The sequence below is a fragment of the Mytilus edulis genome, chromosome 9 (assembly GCF_963676685.1).
Source record: "Mytilus edulis chromosome 9, xbMytEdul2.2, whole genome shotgun sequence".
Lineage (NCBI taxonomy): Eukaryota > Metazoa > Mollusca > Bivalvia > Mytilida > Mytilidae > Mytilus > Mytilus edulis.
In genome coordinates, this window is record NC_092352.1 from 25,479,228 (window position 1) to 25,499,434 (window position 20,207).

At 31.5% G+C, this 20,207-nt stretch overlaps 1 protein-coding gene across 1 annotated transcript in view; it reads right to left on the reverse strand.

The window, feature by feature from the left end:
* Positions 1-20,207, reverse strand: part of LOC139487894 (protein sidekick-2-like) — a 36,813-nt gene that overhangs the window by 14,304 nt on the left and 2,302 nt on the right. The window contains exons 2-28 of the mRNA XM_071273093.1: positions 18,968-19,237; positions 17,790-18,083; positions 16,645-16,753; positions 16,168-16,385; positions 15,505-15,655; positions 14,894-15,021; positions 14,243-14,359; positions 13,755-13,925; positions 12,947-13,225; positions 12,120-12,272; positions 11,415-11,606; positions 10,299-10,913; positions 9,812-9,910; positions 9,167-9,358; positions 8,560-8,930; positions 7,930-8,155; positions 7,483-7,598; positions 6,760-6,949; positions 6,156-6,446; positions 5,508-5,703; positions 5,132-5,235; positions 4,710-4,780; positions 2,932-3,157; positions 1,935-2,050; positions 1,345-1,525; positions 847-984; positions 327-485 (exon numbers count right to left, since the gene is read on the reverse strand). Coding sequence (XP_071129194.1) covers positions 327-485; positions 847-984; positions 1,345-1,525; positions 1,935-2,050; positions 2,932-3,157; positions 4,710-4,780; positions 5,132-5,235; positions 5,508-5,703; positions 6,156-6,446; positions 6,760-6,949; positions 7,483-7,598; positions 7,930-8,155; positions 8,560-8,930; positions 9,167-9,358; positions 9,812-9,910; positions 10,299-10,913; positions 11,415-11,606; positions 12,120-12,272; positions 12,947-13,225; positions 13,755-13,925; positions 14,243-14,359; positions 14,894-15,021; positions 15,505-15,655; positions 16,168-16,385; positions 16,645-16,753; positions 17,790-18,083; positions 18,968-19,237 — 5,373 coding nt within the window. The remainder of the gene's footprint in view (positions 1-326; positions 486-846; positions 985-1,344; positions 1,526-1,934; positions 2,051-2,931; positions 3,158-4,709; positions 4,781-5,131; positions 5,236-5,507; positions 5,704-6,155; positions 6,447-6,759; positions 6,950-7,482; positions 7,599-7,929; positions 8,156-8,559; positions 8,931-9,166; positions 9,359-9,811; positions 9,911-10,298; positions 10,914-11,414; positions 11,607-12,119; positions 12,273-12,946; positions 13,226-13,754; positions 13,926-14,242; positions 14,360-14,893; positions 15,022-15,504; positions 15,656-16,167; positions 16,386-16,644; positions 16,754-17,789; positions 18,084-18,967; positions 19,238-20,207) is intronic.

A 20,207-nucleotide genomic window follows, 5' to 3' on the forward strand; every position in this document is an offset into this window, starting at 1 on the left:
CTAAAAGTTTTAAATTACAATCAATCTATATATTTGCTTTGAGACCAGAATTTGTCGAAAAAAATAGCTAAAAGATAATTGCGTTTCAATGTAAGAAAGAGTCCGGGAAACGCTCAGAATGCACGATTTTGCTTTCTTTTTCTCAGAGCTTCTGGGGGCCTTGAGCGGCCCCCAGACCCCTCGCTGAAAATTTTTCGCCTTGCTACGCTCGGCAAATATATTTTGCCTCACTTTTAAAACAGGCTAGTTATGGCCCTGCAAAACATATTCAACTTTTCAGAAAAATTAAAAGGATCATATGATGATAAAATTGTTAAAATTTAAACCTGGCTGTGGTCCCATGGTTATAGATTTAGTTGTTTCCGGTCCAGCCCCTATAGATGTTACAGCTTTGACAGTGAAATCGTAAACCTTTCCCTCTTCCAGTTTATCTATAACAACATGCTCTCTGGTTCCTGGTATTGTCAACTGAGTAAGACGACTCTCTAAAAATAAATACAACAATTTTATTAAATGTACACTTTTATGGCCTTCATAATAAATTCTATATAAAACATAATAATAAACTTATCGCTTATATGTAGTGATTTAAATATCTTTTGGATATTGCTTATATCAGGTTTTTAGAACAATATAGGTACTTCCAATAATTTAAAATATTCTAAAATCTATATCTAAACACTAATTCGATCATTTGGAAGTATTTCCAATACTTTCACATTTTTGTTCATTTATATTTTGTATACTTTAGTGTGATGTTCAGAAACCTTTTTTATTTATGATATATATATTTCCACAAAAGATGTGCTAACAGTAACAATTTATCAATAATTCAAAAATACTAACCATCTCCAGATTGCTGTTGTTTATACGCTAATTCATATGCTGTTATTATACCATTTGGCTCTTTAGGACGACCCCATGTTACATTGACTGTTGTCATGGTAGCATTAACTATGACTATTTCACCAGGCACTCCAGGTTCTGTAAGATATAACAGATAAGTTTAATTTAACTGGTCTGGTCATCCATTTTACTGTAATGAAAGCTTGATACATAAAATATGAAAATGAAAATAATTTTCTTTTACAACTTTGATGATTTTGTAACTGGAAGGTAAATCAATATTCTAAAATTAAAAGTTTGGTTTTAACATGGATATCTCATCTCACATCCTTAATAAGTTAAAATAAATAAAGCATAACTTCAAATCTGATTATAAAAGTGGGGGAATAAATTCATATGATATATGGCTATAAAAAAAACATATACTTTCTTGCTCAATTAAAACACAAAAATACTTTCTTGCTTAATTCTACAGACTATAATACAACACATTCTTACTTTCTTGTTTCGTTCTACTAGAATGAGGGGAACTTTTAGGTCCCTCTCCTGCCAAGTTGTAAGCCTGGACTGTTATAAGATACATTGTGTAGATTGACAGATGCTTCAAGAATGCTTCCTTTTCTCTCACTATTACTGACAATGCTGTATTTGGGTCTGAGGATGCCAACCAGTAGAACACCTACAAAAGTTATACATTTCAAAAATTCAAATTAGTTCTAGTTTGACCTTGCTGAACGGCCATTTTTCATCTCACAATAGATATGTTTTTTTCTCATCAGCTGAGTATAAACAGAATGCATGACATCATAAGCCTTTGTTATTTCTGCTGTCTAGGGGAAAAGCAATTGTCTTCCAACCCTGAGAAATGTTCACTATTGACATTATCAAGTTACCAAATATTAACAAACATGGACCACCTTATTGAGGACTGCCTGAAATTTACTACGTTGAAAGTAATAAGAAAGCTTTAATAACATAAAAATAGGCAGGTGGCCCAATTGTGAAACCATCATTGTACAGATTAGTATATATTTCGAGATTTTATTCTTTTTTTCACTCATATCTATTCCTATTTATATTTTTAATACCTTGTATCCAGAAAGTTCTCCATTATGTGTTTCTGTAGGTGGTGGTTCCCATTTAACTTTGATTTGTGTTGAATTCATTGCCTCTGTAGTAATACTGACAGGAGCAGCTGATGGTGCTATAGAAATCAGATAAAGCAATGTTAATCAATCAATCATAGAAGAAACAATCAATTCTTGGCAATGCATGTTTGATCAGCAAAACTGAGACAAATTATAACATCACAGAGTATTAAAATCTAAAGAACATACATTTTAATTACAAATAGAACAGGCTTTTTAGTTTCAAAGTTAAAACATTCAAAATAAACTGTAGACATCATGCTTGTCAAAACTTAGCTATTCATTCCTCATTGTTATAACATATAATAAAGACCCATCAATGTTATAGTTAATCTACAAAGAATTAAATACAAAAATAAACACATTTAAATAGAATAGTACAATAAACCTCATGCAAATGACATACCAGTCCATTCAAAGAAAGCATAAAGAAATGTAAAAAGTACCATGGCTTTTTTAAACTATCTGTTCAATTTTCAATGTTTTAATTTAAAGCTCATGTCTGCACTTTCTAAATTCCCTCCCTATATAATTAAACTGACTTCTTGGACACATATGAAACCATAACTTAATGGACCCATACCCCATGATAAATGACTCATCCACTATTCTCATGATAGTTTGGTTAGAAAGCCCTGAGATGATATGGAATCACTTTTAAATTGTACTTTTGATAATCAAGAAAGTTTTTGTTTCTTTCATTTTATACTTATCAAACAAATTATCTTTATACAGCATTCAATGAATAATTAGTTTATCTTAGTCAAAACATCACCAAAAAAAAATCTTGTGTCCAAGGAGTTGAATTTGTTGAAAACAGAAGGCCAGCAAAGACGTTTTATAACTTTGAACAATGTTATATGCAAAATGACCTATTAAAATGGTAGTGCCATGACCCCAATACCAATCATACAGGGTGTTGTTATTATTATCATACCTGCTTCTCCAACATATACAGATGAAATAGTACTTGGTGGCCCATTGCCAATTGAATTAAAAGCAATAATCTTCACTTCATAATTGACATATTTGACAAGATCATCAAGTATGAGTTCCTTTTTTGGGTATTGTACCGATATCTCGTTGTAACTCGCCATATCTGCTTTACGGTACTGTATAAGGTAACCAACAATAGCGCCATTCCAAGTTGCAGGATCAGGATGCTACACAACAACAAAATTATTACCACAACATATAACATAGTACTAAAAACATAAAAAAGCTAAGAGAAATAAGTGTTGACATAAATGGAATAGGAGCATCTGTTGGCAATCAGTGTTGACAAAATGCTCTTACTCTATCAAGATGGAAAATATAAATGACCTTTCAATTCAAATTCAAATATTGTAGTAAAATAAATCATCAAACAATTGTTATTACTGTAAACCAACTAATTTTCCATAGCAATTTTTTTCGCAACTTTCACGAGCAGAAAAATAACACCAATATGAATCGCCGTGAATATGTAAAACTTCGATTTTTCCTTATCTATCTTCATTGAGACAATTTTAGAATCTTGAAAGGAAGAACTAAACTTGAAATATAAGTTGGTTTACAGTATTTCTTCTATTTAAAAATTTGTTTTATCTTTTACAATAAAAGTTTCATCTACTGTTTTGATGGAATTATCTAAAAAAACATTCATATTTTCCATCTATACATGTAAGCTTAAGATTTTAGGAGAGATTTTAAACATTCATTTCATAAACATGCAGAGTGCACAAGTATCAGAACCATAAAAAAGTCATGCAGAAAAGACGCAAAAATACTTGTTTTCATGAGAGAGAAAATGAGCGGTTTTTAATTTTTATTTTAACTGAATTACAACAACGGTTTTTAATTTTTATTTTAACTGAATTACAACAATAACCAAAAAAAAACACATATATTTTGAGTTTATTTTCTTCTAAATTTAAATTTCTCTCTTATGGAAAGTATTTCATAAGCTACAACACCAAATATTTAGGTACACCAATGTTTAGTACCAAGCTCAATGTCTTCCACGGTGCTAGTACTCCACGAGCCCCATCCTAGGTCATTGACTGCTCGTACTCTGAACTCATATGTCTTAGGATGAAGACCAGTGACAACACTCGAGTACAAATATGTATCTGCCTGATAAATCCATGGTCCTTCTGGGAAATATTCTCTAAAACTCATTGTGTAGTTTAGTTTGTCACTATTCCAAAGTAACTTCGGCGGAGCCTACATGCATAATAAGCCAAACTAGTTCATTAAAATACTTCACATATCTAATATACCTGAGCTATCAGATATTATTAGTTTTTCAATATTCATGCAACTAGAAAAAAACAGCAGTTGCACATCTCATTTTCAAAAGTTTCATGTTCATAACTTTCAAATATGCATTATTCATGCCAGCATCATGCACAAACTTAAATATTAACGCTAACTACTTTCACATAAATATTTATATAATATATAAATAATCTATGTAATAAAATGGTGTATCACTAAGATGTATGTTTGATTGATTATATAATTATATATTGTAATTTCACAATATCAAATATTTACTTAAAATTATGCTTTAAGTATCATATTTAGCTTTACACTCCCTCACCTACTTAAAAATCTAAATTGTTGCCACTTTTGATTTTGAAAAAAAAAATCCAGTTATAGGTTTCAAAATTTAAAAAAAAAAAAAAAGCACAATTTATTGGGTTTTTTTTTATACTTTATAGGTTGACTTACCTCCCATGTTATATGAATTGAATCGGTAGTGAGAGGTTTGACCTGTAAATTAAGTGGAGCTCCTTCAGGTTCTGAAAAGTAAATAGAAAATTAACTTTATATGCAATGTAAAAGATACCAAACCATACAAATTATTTTTACTTGCAGACATTACTTAAAGAATTTGTACCAAAATATTAGTTTCAGAGGAAACGATATTTTCAAAAGTTAACAAAGGGCAAAGAAGATGTAAATCCAAAAAGTATTTCTCCAATTTTTGATAAGTGATACACAAAGTTGCAAATCAGCCAGCAGAAAGAGAAAGTTGTAATTAATCTGTAAGTTGTATGGGCTAGTAGATTTCTTAACAATCTTGGACTGCTGGGTAGCTCAGATTAAAGCCATAGTTCAATCCTTTAATCATTGTTAATGGTTAAACTTACTGTCTTGTCGAGTTCTCACTTCATCTGAAGGATCACTGAAATTACTTTTTCCTATATCGTTGGTAGCTGCTACACGAAAGTTGTAACGAGTGTTAGGATGTAATCTGAAGTAAATAATATACAATAGTCATATATCACTGAAATATCAATAAATTAGAATTCAGAAGAAGATTGCAGTTTGTACATGTTATAAGAAAAGAAGCTGTTTGCACAAACATGCCTGGAAAAAAACGACTTAATATAATCATTTGAACAACACATTTGTAAAGGACTGCTGCTATAACTGTAGAAGAGTAAGGTTGACTGCCATTTATTGGTAAAATTTATTTGTTTAAATTGGTAATGGTCTATTCTGGTAAATAGGTTAAAATTTTACCCAGTAACTGTAAAAGTTGAAGATGATGGAGGAATACTCTCTTGGAAATCAACCCAATTCTTTCCTTCACTCTTATACTGTATGGTATAGTTTCTAATAGGACCATAACCATCATAGGCTGGTTGCCAACTAATTGTTATATTCCTGGCCTGTACTTCAGCTGTTATCTGAGGTTTCATTGGCTTATCTGGCTTTCCTGAAGTCAGAAATAATACATTAAAATGACATGTATTTGACTGATGATTTTTACCAAATAAAAGGTGAAAATAAAGAATGGACTATTAATGTGTCAACATAAAAATGTCTAACTTGTCCGCAATAACAGGAAGTAACAATGTTCCAACAAAAAATTAAAATGATTCTTAAAAATTATTTTTTCAAATTTTACTTCGGTAAAATAAGAGAGAAACTTATGATGTCTATTGAAAATTACACCATTAACTCCCAATCATTTCATACATTTTAACATGTTTTACTTGTATATAATCCTACATTATGTGACATAATTTTCTTAAAAACTGATTTGCTGCTACATTGTATTACTTTCCCAGGTTGGGGGAGTGTTGAGTGCTAACAAACATGGTTAACTCAGCCATGTTTTATATTGATATATATTTTCTATCTGGTTGTTCCTAGATATTCACTTACTTCTGTTGATGATGGTATAGACAAGAACTTCTTTAGGTTCTCCCCATCCTAATCTGGTCCTTGCCATCACTTTAAAGATGTAATACTGTTCCCTCTGTAATGTTGCCACTGTATATTGCTTCTGTGTGACGGGTAAGTCTGAACTGTTACCCTGCAGGCTGCCATCTCTCTCTTTATAGGATACTAGGTAACCAGTTAGTATACCATTAGGCTGTGTTGGAGGCTCCCATACAACTTTAGCAGTGGAATAAGTAACTTCTGGAAACCATATTTTAGTTGGAGGTCCTGGTACTGTAAAATAATATGGGGTATAGTTCTAGTAGACAATCCATTTTTAAAACCTAAGTCTAACGGGAAAAAATCATTAAAAATGCCACATTAAAAATACTATCATGGTTTATGCCTTAGGTACTGCAAAATTGTCCATAAATCTTTCTTGACCTTAAAGTATTGAAATATAAAGAAAATCAATTCAGACTGAGGCTCAAATCACTGTAGGTCTTGTAATCAGGTCGAATGCATTAACACAGTCCTTTATCCAATTTATACTATTAAGAGCCTATCTTGGGGTTTATACACAGATCATAATCAATTTATATCTTACCATCTTCATCTGTCTGCACACTAAGTACATTCTGACTGAGGACACCATCTCCCATTCTGGTATAAGCTAACACTTGTACCTGGTATTCCACATACTTTCTTAGATTAGTTAGCAGTACATAATATGTTTCATTGCCTGGTACATCTTTATACTGGTCTTTGATGTTCTCTGATAAGGACTTGTACATAACCTATACAAAAAAAGTAAAAGCCTGATAAACTTGTATCGTCTATTCTGACAAATTAGTGTTAGGACATTAGATAGGAACTTTTATACCATCAAAATTCTTTCTATCATGTAACTAATTCTTATATTACTTAATATGTAATTTGGATAAAAAAAAATATGCCATTTCAAATATAATTTTATCACACAGGTGCTATCCACATGGCTATAAACTTTCATTATCACTGAACTAGTATATATATTTGTTTAGGGGCAAGCTGAAGGACGACTCTGGGTGCGGTAATTTCTCGCTGCATTGAAGACCTGTTGGTGACCTTCTGCTGTTGTCTTCTCTATGGTCGGGTTGTTGTCTCTTTGACACATTCCCCATTTCCATTCTCAATTTTATTAATGCCTTAATTAGTTTTTTTTTTTTTTATTTCTGGAGATTATTACAAATATGTGTAAAGCAATGGTGAATTCACTGAATTTTCTATTTGAGTGCTAAAATTTGTTTAAAACAGTCTCATTATAAACCAATATGTATTGATTACTCACCCTATAACCAAGTATAATGCCATTTCTATCATCCAGTGGTACATCTCCCCATGTAACATTTATGGCTGTTGATGATATTGCATCAGCTGTTACTGCAACTGGACCATGACTGGGTTCTGTAATTGTTTATTTTCAAATATAGAATTGCCATAATAACAATTTAATGTACCAAGATAAGTTTTGTCATATAACCAAATTCATATATTTGCTTATTGTTCATATAAGAAGATGTGGTATGAGTGTCAATGAGACAACTCACCATCCAAGTCACAATTTGTAAAACCTAAACCATTATAGGCCAAAGTATAGTCTTCAAAACAGAGCCTTGGCTCACACCAAACAGCAAGCTATAAAGGGCCCCAAAATGACTATCTGTATATATCTATATAATTTTGCATATTAAATCAGTTTAAAGCCTTATACAATAATGCACATAAAAATACTTACTTGCATCTCTGGTCCTCTCTGTACTGATGGGACTAAAGGGACTGGACCCTACATCATTATAGGCATTCATCTTCACTTCATACTCCATCCATTCCTCTAACTTAGCCAATGTATAACTCTCACTGTCTGTGTCTAACACTACCTCATGGGTATTCACCTCATCTTTACGTTTGTAAATCATTCTATAACCACGAGGGTAACCATTCCAGTTCAACTGGGAAAGAGGCTGTCAAAATAATTATAAAACAGATATAAGATTTAGACAATTAATACAATCAGAATGTGAATATTATTAACTTTTCAATAATTATACATGTATCTGGCATTGTTTTGTGTCACAAACAGAAAATTTTAAAGCAAATATATATGTATGTAATAATATAACTATATAGGCGTCTTGCAAATTCATGCACTTTGCTTTACATTTCCTATGTCACAATGCTTTTGTTTTTAAATCAAAGTAAGAACTGATTGTTAAATGATGTCAGTTACACTAACTCACCACAGGTCAATCAGTGTAACTCATTCATATAAAAACAATTAGAGATTGGTGTATTTGACTGTGAAATTGCATCACTCAAAGAGGCCTATTCTCAACTAAAAGTTGAATTATATAGTAACAGTACTTACAGCCCAGCTTATCCTGAGTGCAGTGGAATTAATGGCACGAACAGTAACATTATCAGGAGGTACATTAGGAGGAGCCTGAGCAGTCTGGAACTGTCGGCTAGGTGCACTGTAATTACCAGGTCCTACGATGTTTACAGCTGTAATGCGGAGTCTATACATGGTAAATGGCCTCAGATTTGGTACCAGTATCGTCCTTGCATCTGGATCAGAGATTTCATAAACTGGTACCCATGTATCATTGTTATCAATCTGTCCATGGATTCTCCACAATGTAATGGATGTTTTCCCATCATACCCTAGTAAAAACTGTAGTAGTGTAGACCTTGCTTGAATGTCTGAAATTCCCAGATTGTATGGTGCTCCTGGTCTCTCTATTAAATAAAGCAATATAAATATGTCATTGAATTAGAATATACAAGAACAAAATTTTAACTAAAGAAATGCACTCTCATCTTCTATCACATAAATTCATACTATTTTACCTGTTAATTTTCTGAATTGTGAAGTTTTAAAAGGTGCATAAATATTTAATCAAAACTGTCAGTAATGTCAGTGCATATTGTGAAAAAAAACTCTGAAATATGAATATAATTCAATTTCTACTCACCAGGTGGCACTCCAGATTCAAAGTCAGCAGATGAATTCTTGCCAGCTCCTTTACTTGTTTTACCATAGATATAGATGGTATATTTAGTTGTGGGATCCAGGTCTCTCACAGTATAGGTCAGTGTAGTGTTACTCAGATTGATATCTTTACGAGTCTTATTCTGATTTTTCTTTTCCCATAATAATGTATAACCTTAATACGTAAATAAAAAATTAAATGCATTTAAATTTTGTTTTGGAGAACCAAAATTTTTAACTACTGCTGGTGCTTTAAGCAAAAAACACTGTAAGCTTAGAAATTAATACAATATTTTTATACTGAGAAAAATGAAAACATTTTAGATTCTAATCACATCGTAGGCAAAATTTACTTAAATTCCATTTAATAATTGATCTGACATTATTGCCTGCCAATCAACAACTGAATAAGGAGTTAATGAGTACTTTTGAATGAAGAGTACCTATTTTTGAACAAATTTTTTTTTTTAAATCTTCCGTTAGTAATAGGTTACACCATAATTTAACTTTCAGAAGTACAGATTAATAAGAGAATAAACATTTCCCTTATTTTTCTCATTCTTTGTTGCAAATCAATGTTTGTTTATATAATCATGATAATTATTATTTTTTTACATAAAATACCCACCTGTGAGTATACCATTGATTTCGACAGGATGCTGCCATATAACTTTGACAGAAGTATCAAAAATATCTGTGAAGGATAGATGCACTACTTCATCAGGCACTGAAAGATAAAATAAATTTGTTAACAAAACAGATACAATAAGTTCATTACCAGCTTAAATGAATGGATTGTAGATAAAAATTCCTAAGCAATTGTTTTTATCAACAAAAGAATAAAAATCTAACACTAAAAATATGTAACTCTGTAAAATGCAAACTTATAAGTCTTTAATGTATTGTCTGTTCAAATCGAACATTGCAAACATCTGAAGCATGACTAAAGGAACACTTGAGTTGTGATATAATAATAATAAATATTGCTGATAATTTAACCTTTGTAAAACAGCACTTGTCTAACCAGGAAAATTCTGAATTCCATAAAGGGTTTGCAATATACAAGATTCTAAAACTGCGAATTCCTTAAAGGATTTGAAATAGGAAATACTAACCATCCTCCTCAGTCTTGATATGAACAGGAGTACTAGCAGGTCCTGGTCCCTGACCTGTGTAACATGTAACTGTTATTGTGTAGTCCGTGAATTTCTTCAGATTGTACATAAAGGCCTGCTGAAAATTATAGGGGTCTGTAGGATCAGGCGGAACAGTAAGCCTCTCTTCAATATTCCCTGGACCTTTGGCTAAAATGATATACCCTAAGTTGACACCATTTATTTTTGAAGCATCTGGAGGTAGCCAAACAATTTTAATGGCTGTTGAATTAACAGATGATACGTTTACATCAGTTGGTGGTACTCCTGGTACACCTTCTCTAGTACGGACATTTATACTATCACTGTACAGGCCTACACCCTCATTATTATATGCTGCTATCTTTATTTCATATTCTGTAAATACGATAAGTCCCGTCAATTCGAAAGAAGTACTTGGCCATGGATTTGTGTTCCTCTCTAAAAATGGGCTAGTATATCCCTTTAATCGGTATTTAACCTTATAGCCTGTTAAGTCTCCATTCCAAGTATCTGATGGTGGGGCCTGCCAATTCAACATTATAGAAGAATTTGATCTTGGGCTTCCGTAAAATCCTCTTGGTGCAGCTTCCGGTGCTATAAAATACAAAAATACTCGATACAATTTTTTAAAATTTCAAGTATAATTTTTTTTAAACTAAATAAAACAGAATGATCATAGCTTTTATAATATTAAATTACATTTTAATTTGTATCAATATTATTTCATGGAAAATTCTTCCTCTGAGTTCATAAAGTACCTACCATCTTTACTGTGGATAAAATAATTCAGGACTGTAAATTTTTATGTTCTTGCTGAAACCTTGTTTAAGAGAAGTATCAGATAAAAGATATGTGTGCAAGCACATGTAAGTATATTCAAAAAGGAAGGGACTATTTGACAGATCTGAACATTGCTTACAGGGTTCATCTAAAAAATTTAACATTACAAATCAAATATCAAATTGTCTCTTACTTCATAAGCAGAATAAAATGTAAAGAAAGTTACAACAATGAACATGGTGAATGGACAGACAGACAAGGTAATTTTGTTATACCATCCAATCAACAAGTAATTATAATTGAGTTAATACTAACGCTGTTCAGGCATAAGTAATGGAGTATTTGGTTTAGCATGACTGGCTGGTCCTACCCCTACTTTGTTAACAGACTTTAATCGAAACTGAAAGTATCTTGCCGGTCGTAGATTTGGCATAACAAAGAAACGGACATTGGGAGCGACATCTTGTGGGTATGTCTCCCAGCCTTCATCTTCTCCCATAGTTACACCTGTAAAAAATAACACTATAGTGGAATGCTTTGCTGATTACACAAATACATGCAAGATAAAAATGTAAATTTTAACTTTTAGGGTTGTAAGCTAGAAAATCACAAAGATCACTTCCGTCAAATAACTTTAGGCCATTAAACTGCTTGCAGGGAAGAGAAGACAGTAAAAAGTGGGAACATTTCTTCATTTCTAATCTTAAAATTAATCTTTACATATGAGCAACAGCCTTAGCCTAAAAATATAATGTCATACAAGATGCAAGTTAAACATATTTTCTTTAAGTGTGCTAAATCCTTATTTCATTAAATCAAACTTATATGTGAATTGCTATTTCATAGTCCAATATGTCTATTCATGATGTCATAAAGGATATTTCTGTACTGAAGCGACCTCTTTGAGTACACACATTTTCTGTTAAAACTTACATTTTTGTCACATTCTTATCTGAGGAGTAAACTGATAGTGCATATTAGATCATTGAATATATTTTGTTATATAACTTTTCTACCAACCTTTGTCAGGATAATATGTAACCATTCTCTTCTGGAATATAAACCTCTCTATTGGTGTGTTACCATTAGGACCAGGAGAAAATGAAATGTTGGCACTTTTCAGGGCAGTAGGAGGCACAGCTATATTTGTTATTACAGGCATGAAAGGTAATTCTGGAAATAAATGTAAGACATCTTGAGGTATAATCAAAACTATACCAGAAGTTCATAAACATGAGTATTTGATGTAACCTACTATGTATCCAATCAATTGGGATTTAACATTTCTTCAGTTTCACATTTTTACCAAAATAAACATCAAATAAAACTTGTGTCAACTGGTATACTGATCTATAACTTCAATATCAACAAACTAGGAAATCAAACTGCAGTTAATCATTCTTGTGAAAATATGCAACCATTATAAACATATGACAAAAATAATACAACCTAACAAATTTTCAGACATTTTATTTTTCAAGCCACTATCAAGACAGGAAGATTAGACAATTATAATTCATCATGAATACGTGAAACTTGAATCTTCCCACATACTACATGTACTAGTATTAATATTTCAAAAAATCCTGAAAATAAGTCAAATCATATTTGGCTAGGATAGACTAAATCGGAAAAAACATTCATGAAAATATGTTTGCTAACTACTTTATCATGAGATAAGTATATTTAAAACCAAATCAATAACGCTTGTTTTCATAGGTGACTCAATTATTTGGAACACTATTCTTTCAGAACTTCAATAGATGTAAAGATTTTTTGCTAAAACTGTATAAGATAATGACCCTGGTATTTAAGGCTATCTGAATGAATATATAAATAACACAAACCTATAACTTTAAGGTTAGTAGACCTCTCATCATTACCACCTGCAGATAAAACTTGACATTTGTAGACACCACTGTCACTACTATAAACACTAAGGATCGTCAATGTGCCATCCTGTTCTATTGTTATTCTGTCTGATGGATTGAGCTCTACTTGACCCTGATACCACTTCCAGGTTATGTTGACATTGACGTCATGTGACACTCCACACTGAAGTGAGGCTACAGATCCTTTCTCTACTTCTGTAATGGCTTGTGGGGGTTGGGTTATTTGAGTTCTCTCTGAAATGTGAAGAATATATGTAGGTTGATTCATTTCACAAGATTCAATAGGTTTGCTTTTACTCATATAAATGTCTCTGTGGTAGAGTGTTGGTTTTATCCCTTGTCTGAAAGACTTGAAAATATAATTTGCTGCTTCTATGCAAAGTCTGCAGCACTTAGGACTAAAAGCAAAGTCTGGTTGGTGCAATAATGTGTCTGAGTAGGATGGCATGTCTTCATTTAGACTTAAATTTTAAGCTAGCAAATCTGGAATTTAAAAAGCAGGGTTTAGATTTATATTGCATTAACATATACTAGTCCTAATAGGTGTGATATTTTGCAACTGAGTATTAATCACAGATTTCAAAAACATTCATCAACTCAGTAAAAATCATCAAACAATACTTAAGGAAACTGTACCAGAAAATATTGGTTTGGATTTTCTAAGAAAACAAATGTCTTTTATTTTTAAAAAGTCATAACTAACTTTGAACTTTCTGTGTTCTATATAGTCTATAATACCTTAAGACCTTAAAGATTTACTTACGATAAACATTGAGGGTAGCTTCAGCATAAATGCTCCCTTGGCTATTTGAAGCATTACATGAGAATAAAGCTGAGTCACTAGGCTCTGTTGTGATGATCAGTAACTCGTTTGTGGTTGGACTAATCTGATACCTGCCACCAGTTGTTACTTCTGATTCTATATTGTCTAGTTCTATGTGAATATGAAATAAACTTGTTATTGATTACATCTATATAACAATACATTTAACAAATAAAACAGGATAAATGTAAATATCCCATTTGAGCACTTCTTATAAAGAATCAAAAGGAAAATATAAAGTTTAGACCAACAAGATGTCATATAAGTACCAGTGTATGTAGATATTGTAGAGATTAAAGAATACACATTCAAAGAAATTTAAGATTTATATTCACATGAGCAAATAAGTGAAATTATGATGTACCTTTATATTTTGTTCTCAAATAGTTAGCCATTAATCAGAAATAAGAAAGTTACAATGTACATACTTTTCTTCCATATAATAACTGGTTTAGGTGCTCCTGAAACTTCACATGGAAATCTAGCATCTGCTCCTTCTACTAATGTCAGATTCAATGGTGAGGAGATGAACATTGGTGGTGATTCTGTAAATAAAATGAAACATTCATTCATGAAAGTTCAATAATTAACCTAACAGTCTCAGAAACTATGTATAAGATTATTTTACTATTTCATTAATGTTTTTCAATCTAGTCTAGAATTCTATCAAATTTAAGATGGCAAGAATGAAACTGAACAAATGTATTTTTTAAGTGGATTGCAGTATGGGTATTTCATTTAAAGATCATCACAGATTCACTGAGAAATAAACAGTCTTCGTGGCTATACAGTGGAATTTTTGTATGGAATATGAGAGGTCTTGGAACTAATATGCATTCAATCAACAAGTAACAACTTTAAATTGATATTTACTTATTCCTTACTTAAATGATCAGCTATCAGTAAGAAAAAAAATGGTTTAGTAGAGCAACATATTTCACTGTTCCCATGTGAGTTAGCCTTGACAGTAAAAAATCAAACATGTATACTATAAAAACAGATTTTGTTTAATCTACATGCAACAAACTTGGTAGGTATAACAACTAAAATGCTCAGTTTTGCAAAATCTTCAGACTTACGGTCTACTTTAATCCATGCTGATACTTTTGTTTCTCCTGCTGCATTGGAAGCAAAACACTGGTACACTCCTGAATCACTCAGTTCTAAGTTCTCTATTTTTAAGGATCCACCCTGAGTTATGCTTAATCTGAAAAAAAATGTAGTAATTTTATAATGTATCAATAACTAATCTACATATATCATATTATAATATAAAAAAAACTATAGAATAATCATCACACACCTATTGTTTTTACTCAAAGTATAAAGAACTAAATATGAATAGGAGAATGTCTGTTGATATGATAAGTGTCATCACAATTGAACAAGAAATAAGATACTATGGTTCTAACTCTATCAGGCAAAGTTGACAATATATGAATTTGGCTATTATTCTTAGTTCCTTTTCAGTCTTATAGCAGCTCCTAACATTTCTAAATATTGACATATTCCAGGCTTTCAAATGTTTATGGTTAAGCTTTCCTAACATCACTTTGAATACAAAAGCTTAATAAAGTGCTCTTTTTCATTCTCTACATGGCCATTTTGCTTATTTTATCAGTTACAGAATTAATGCTCACTTGAACATTTCCTAAATAATAACTGGCCTTGTTTTACACAATGAGTTTACCTGTTGTTTGCAACAGAAGATACTGGCTGTGCATTGAAGTACCAGGTGATTGTAGGAGATGGGTTTCCTGTTGCCTGACAGTCAACTTGTATTGATTGTCCAAAGTCTCTAAGATACTGGCTCTGTATCTGTGATGTAATCAAAGGAGCCTCTGAAAAATTAAACAAACAATATGCTTATCAATTTTTTTTAAACCCTTTAAAACATTAATTTATTTCCATTTCAGAGGATTTAAAGTAAAACTGGCAATCTTGTCAATTAAGGAAACAGGAAAGTAATATGTACAAATTTTCTATCATCAAATATCGTTAATTCAAGACTATCTTTTTTCTGTAGCATTTCATTATTGTTCTGAACTCTGTCAGATCAGCAAAGTTGTGTGTATCCTGTCCATGTTCAAGCTTTCACATTGTAAGAGTTATAAATTTTGAAGTGTAAGCAATACTATATTATCAGATTATAATGGCCTCAAACTCACAGGAAATGATCATAAAAATTCTACATTTTAAGATTAAGCCTGTTGACTACAAAATATTCTGATGAATCCACACACCATGAACGGTAAGGTAAGTATATGATGTCTTGGTATCAGATTGGTATGCTAATTAAAATATATTTTAATAAGATCAACAAACAAGGAAGTAAATTAGTGTTTCCACATACCATTAACAGTAAGGTAAGCATCTGATGTCATGGTACTGGATTGTCCATTACTAACAAACACTGCTTCACATTCATACTGGCCTGCATCACTAAGATCTGGATCTTTTATTGTCAATACACGTTTATACAGTGTGTTAAATATATACTTATTATTGGCAACAATTTCTGTTCTTTGAGATCCTTTTTTGTACCATTTTGTTTGTAATCCTGATAAAGGCCTAAAAAAACATCAAATATTGTTTTGTAATTAGTATCTTCTTTCCTTGGTTAATTTAATGAGGTGAGAAACAGTTGTCGAGATGTTCTAACTTTATAACAAGATACATTTTCTGACATTTAGTAAATGAGATGTCAGCAATTCATTGATATTCTCAATCACGTATGTGGTTATTCTGCATTGTTAAAGAATTTTTTGTACTTGTACAAAATAAGACTTTTATTTGTTTAAGACAATTAAAATTACTATAAAAAGCTCACCTGGCATTATAAATACATTCTAGCTTTGTATCGCGATCACCTGTCTTAGCAGTGGTATTTTTAGGACCAACAAGTAAAGCTGGTGGTTTTGTTACTCCTTCCCCTGTGTCTGAAACAAAGAAATATCAGGATTCTAAGAGTTATGGCAGCACAATTATCATTTTTAAGTCTTCTGTTTAAAACCAACTGAGAGGTCATTCAGAATTATATTACTAATTTTAATTATCGAGTAATAATATAATAATTTAACACTCAGCACTCTAGAATCTGTATGCATTAAGGAACTAATCAACGAAGAAAGTGGTTAGTCAAATTAAATGTTCATGGACTTATCTAAATGACAACTCTAAATATTGTATGTATGTGCAAAATAAATATTAAACCATAATTAAAGTCAGGTCTATTCCTTACAGAAGTTCTATACAATTTAGTACATTGATTGATTGATTGGTCAGTATTTAATTCCACATTCAGCACAATTGTTTATTTCATGGCAGTCAGTTTTTATTGGTGGAAGAAGCCGATGTGCCAGAGAGAACCACCGACTTTCTGTGAGAATTGACAATCTTAGTCAATAAAGGAAGTTTGCTACTCAGTTTCAAAATAAACAACTTTCCATAACACTGGTATATATTGATAGGGAACTAATTAAGGAAGCAAAAAAGCAACAAAAAAAAAATAGAGGTCAACGTGCATGTTTTCAAGATATTAGCCATTGAAATTTTGGCAGGGAAATGTTCTCTCTTGATTTTTCATAGCTTTATCATTGACAAGTTAAAGTTCTCAAAAACTATTAATTTTATAAGACTTTTACAAATGGCTTATAATTATACAACATGTAAAAGATTTATAAAAAGAAAATTGGGGGTCAATGGGCAATTTTTTTTAAGGCATTCAATGGATAAAAACAGAGGATTTTGAAAATCTGACAAAAATTCCAAAACATGACAAGCGAACATCCTCAAGATTTGATTCAGATGCACCTGCCATTTGCAGGATTGGAACTCACAACCTGAGTGTTGACAAGCTATTGATACAGTAGTTTGACTTCTTAGATCAGTTGGTCCCTGAGGCCCCTTATACAATACATATGATATTATCATACAGATATGAATGTTGTCATAAGTACATGCTCTATCACTTACCTCCAACTCTGAGGGCAAAGTCCTTTGTTGTTCTACTGACTCCATTGATACCATTAAGAGCTTCTGCTTTATATATCTTCCCGTTATCAGAATGAATACTTGTGCTCAATAGAACTAGATTTTTTTCAAGTGTAATTTGATGCCTCTGTGCTTCTGGTGCCATTTCTACACCACTAGCATACCATGATACAGCTGGATCTGGTACAGAGTTTATACTAGGTAAGTTGATCACAACACCGTCCCCTGACAATACGTTTACTGTTTGATTTGTATGAGATTCAAAATTATCAATATCTGAAATGATAAACAATATGTAAATTTGCTGTTGTAATAATAAATTATGTATTTATGAATCAATTCAGAAATGAAATTGCATTATGAAAATCCTGATCTTCAACTCTTGTTGAAAAGTTTGGCTTGAATTTGGTTGTCTGCATTTCTGTGACATGTCAATAATTCAAATCATCGACAAAAGCTAAGCTAAAACAATGTTTTATCAACTTATTAAATCCTGTATTTCCTACCAGGTAAATTACAGTTTGCTGATAACTATGAAAGTGTTCCAGTTGATTTTAAACAACTAAATTGTTATTTTTTTTTATATCAATTGAAATCTTATATGGACATAAGATGAACAGTTATTTATTAGTGGAAATTATAAGATAAGGTCCTTTTTGTTTTTATTTTACTGCTTTTAAATGATTTTTTATCACATATGAAATCTTAAGAAATAATTTATTGTATTTTTCATTATTTTTTCCCTGTTAGATCAACATTTATTGAGGAAATGAGGGGGCTGTTGTAAAACTTGTTAATAGATATTTTTTTACTTTTCTACACGGTTAGCCATGGGTAACTGGTAAAGTTCATGTAATTTAGTTACCTATGAGAAATCATACAACCATACTGATTTACACATGATGAAATGATTGACATGTAAAAAAATTGTATTTAACATAACACTAGATCATAAGAACTAAATCAGTAGTTATGAAAGTTAAAGATGAATGAATCATACATAAAACCAATGTCTTTCATTTTCTAATTAACTGATTCAAAAAGAATAAAATTATCACCTACATGTATCTACCATCATGACCATGACCTTATTAGAATCAATTCATGACGCTACTCCACCCAGATTGCATATACCTTACAACCTTCACAATTATACTTACAAGCAATGACTATTTTTGCTCCTTTACTTCGTATAGCACCTAGATAATTTTTTGCAACACATCTATAAATTCCAGCATCAGTTCTATTAACAGACATCATTCTATATGAATAATCTAATGCATTGTACTCTGTGATATATGTTCCATCCTTCATCCATCTGTATTGTGCACTAGGTGAACTACTCGCTCGACATAATACTATTTTTAATGAGAGTTCCGGTATTGGATTCTGTGTATTTGGCTCTGTGGAAAACTCTCGTGGTGGATAGTCTGTAAAAAAAGACATTGTCTAAGACTGTAACATTATATAGATAAAGGTTAATATGAGTGTTGCAAGAGTATCTTTAATTGGTAAATTTTATCAATAAAATCATCACTGAATTGTGTTTTAAATAAATAGTTCACTTAAAAAGTTTTTATGGTAATTACAAGAATTGAAATGACATACATATAACAGTTCCTATAGTTGCTAATTTCTGTGTCATTTGGTCTCTTGTGGAGAGTTGTCTCATTCATTGTTAATCATACGTACCACATCTTCTTTTTTTATATATACATTTGTATTTATATAACATACATGAATACACACACAATATAAGTACAGTTGTACAGCTTTTGTCCAGACTTGCTTAGTGTATTGGATACAAATATATTTATTGGAATTGACCCAGTGGAATCCTTGCATTACTTATAAGTTTATATTTCATGCAGTGTTAATCCAAAATCAGTAGAATTATCAAGTTACATTACTGTTTGAAATGAAATCACTGAAGAACAAGACAATCTCATATATGTACCTCAACAGTAGCCTTGTAGAACTTTGAATAGCTTGATTGTTTATTATAATGGTAATTTTCCGTTATAAAGTCATGAAATAAAGCTTCTGTCCTGTTAGTCTTTTTTATTTTCATTCTGTTAAGGTAGTATGACAACACAGGTCATCATCATCCTTGCTACCATTATAAAGTACATGGGTACTTTTATTTGATCAAATATTTAAATGTTTTTTGTGCAATAGTAGTAAGATTCATTTGGAAAGAGAAAAGTATGCAGAACATTGTGAATTTCAGTACATTTATAAGTTTCTATTTATTTCAGGAAACCATTTAAATCATAAAATAAAATTGAGAATGGAAATGGGGAATGTGTCAAAGAGACAACAACCCGACCAATTAAAAAACAACAGCAGAGGGCCACCAACAGGTCTTCAATGTAGCGAGAAATTCCCGCACCCGGAGGC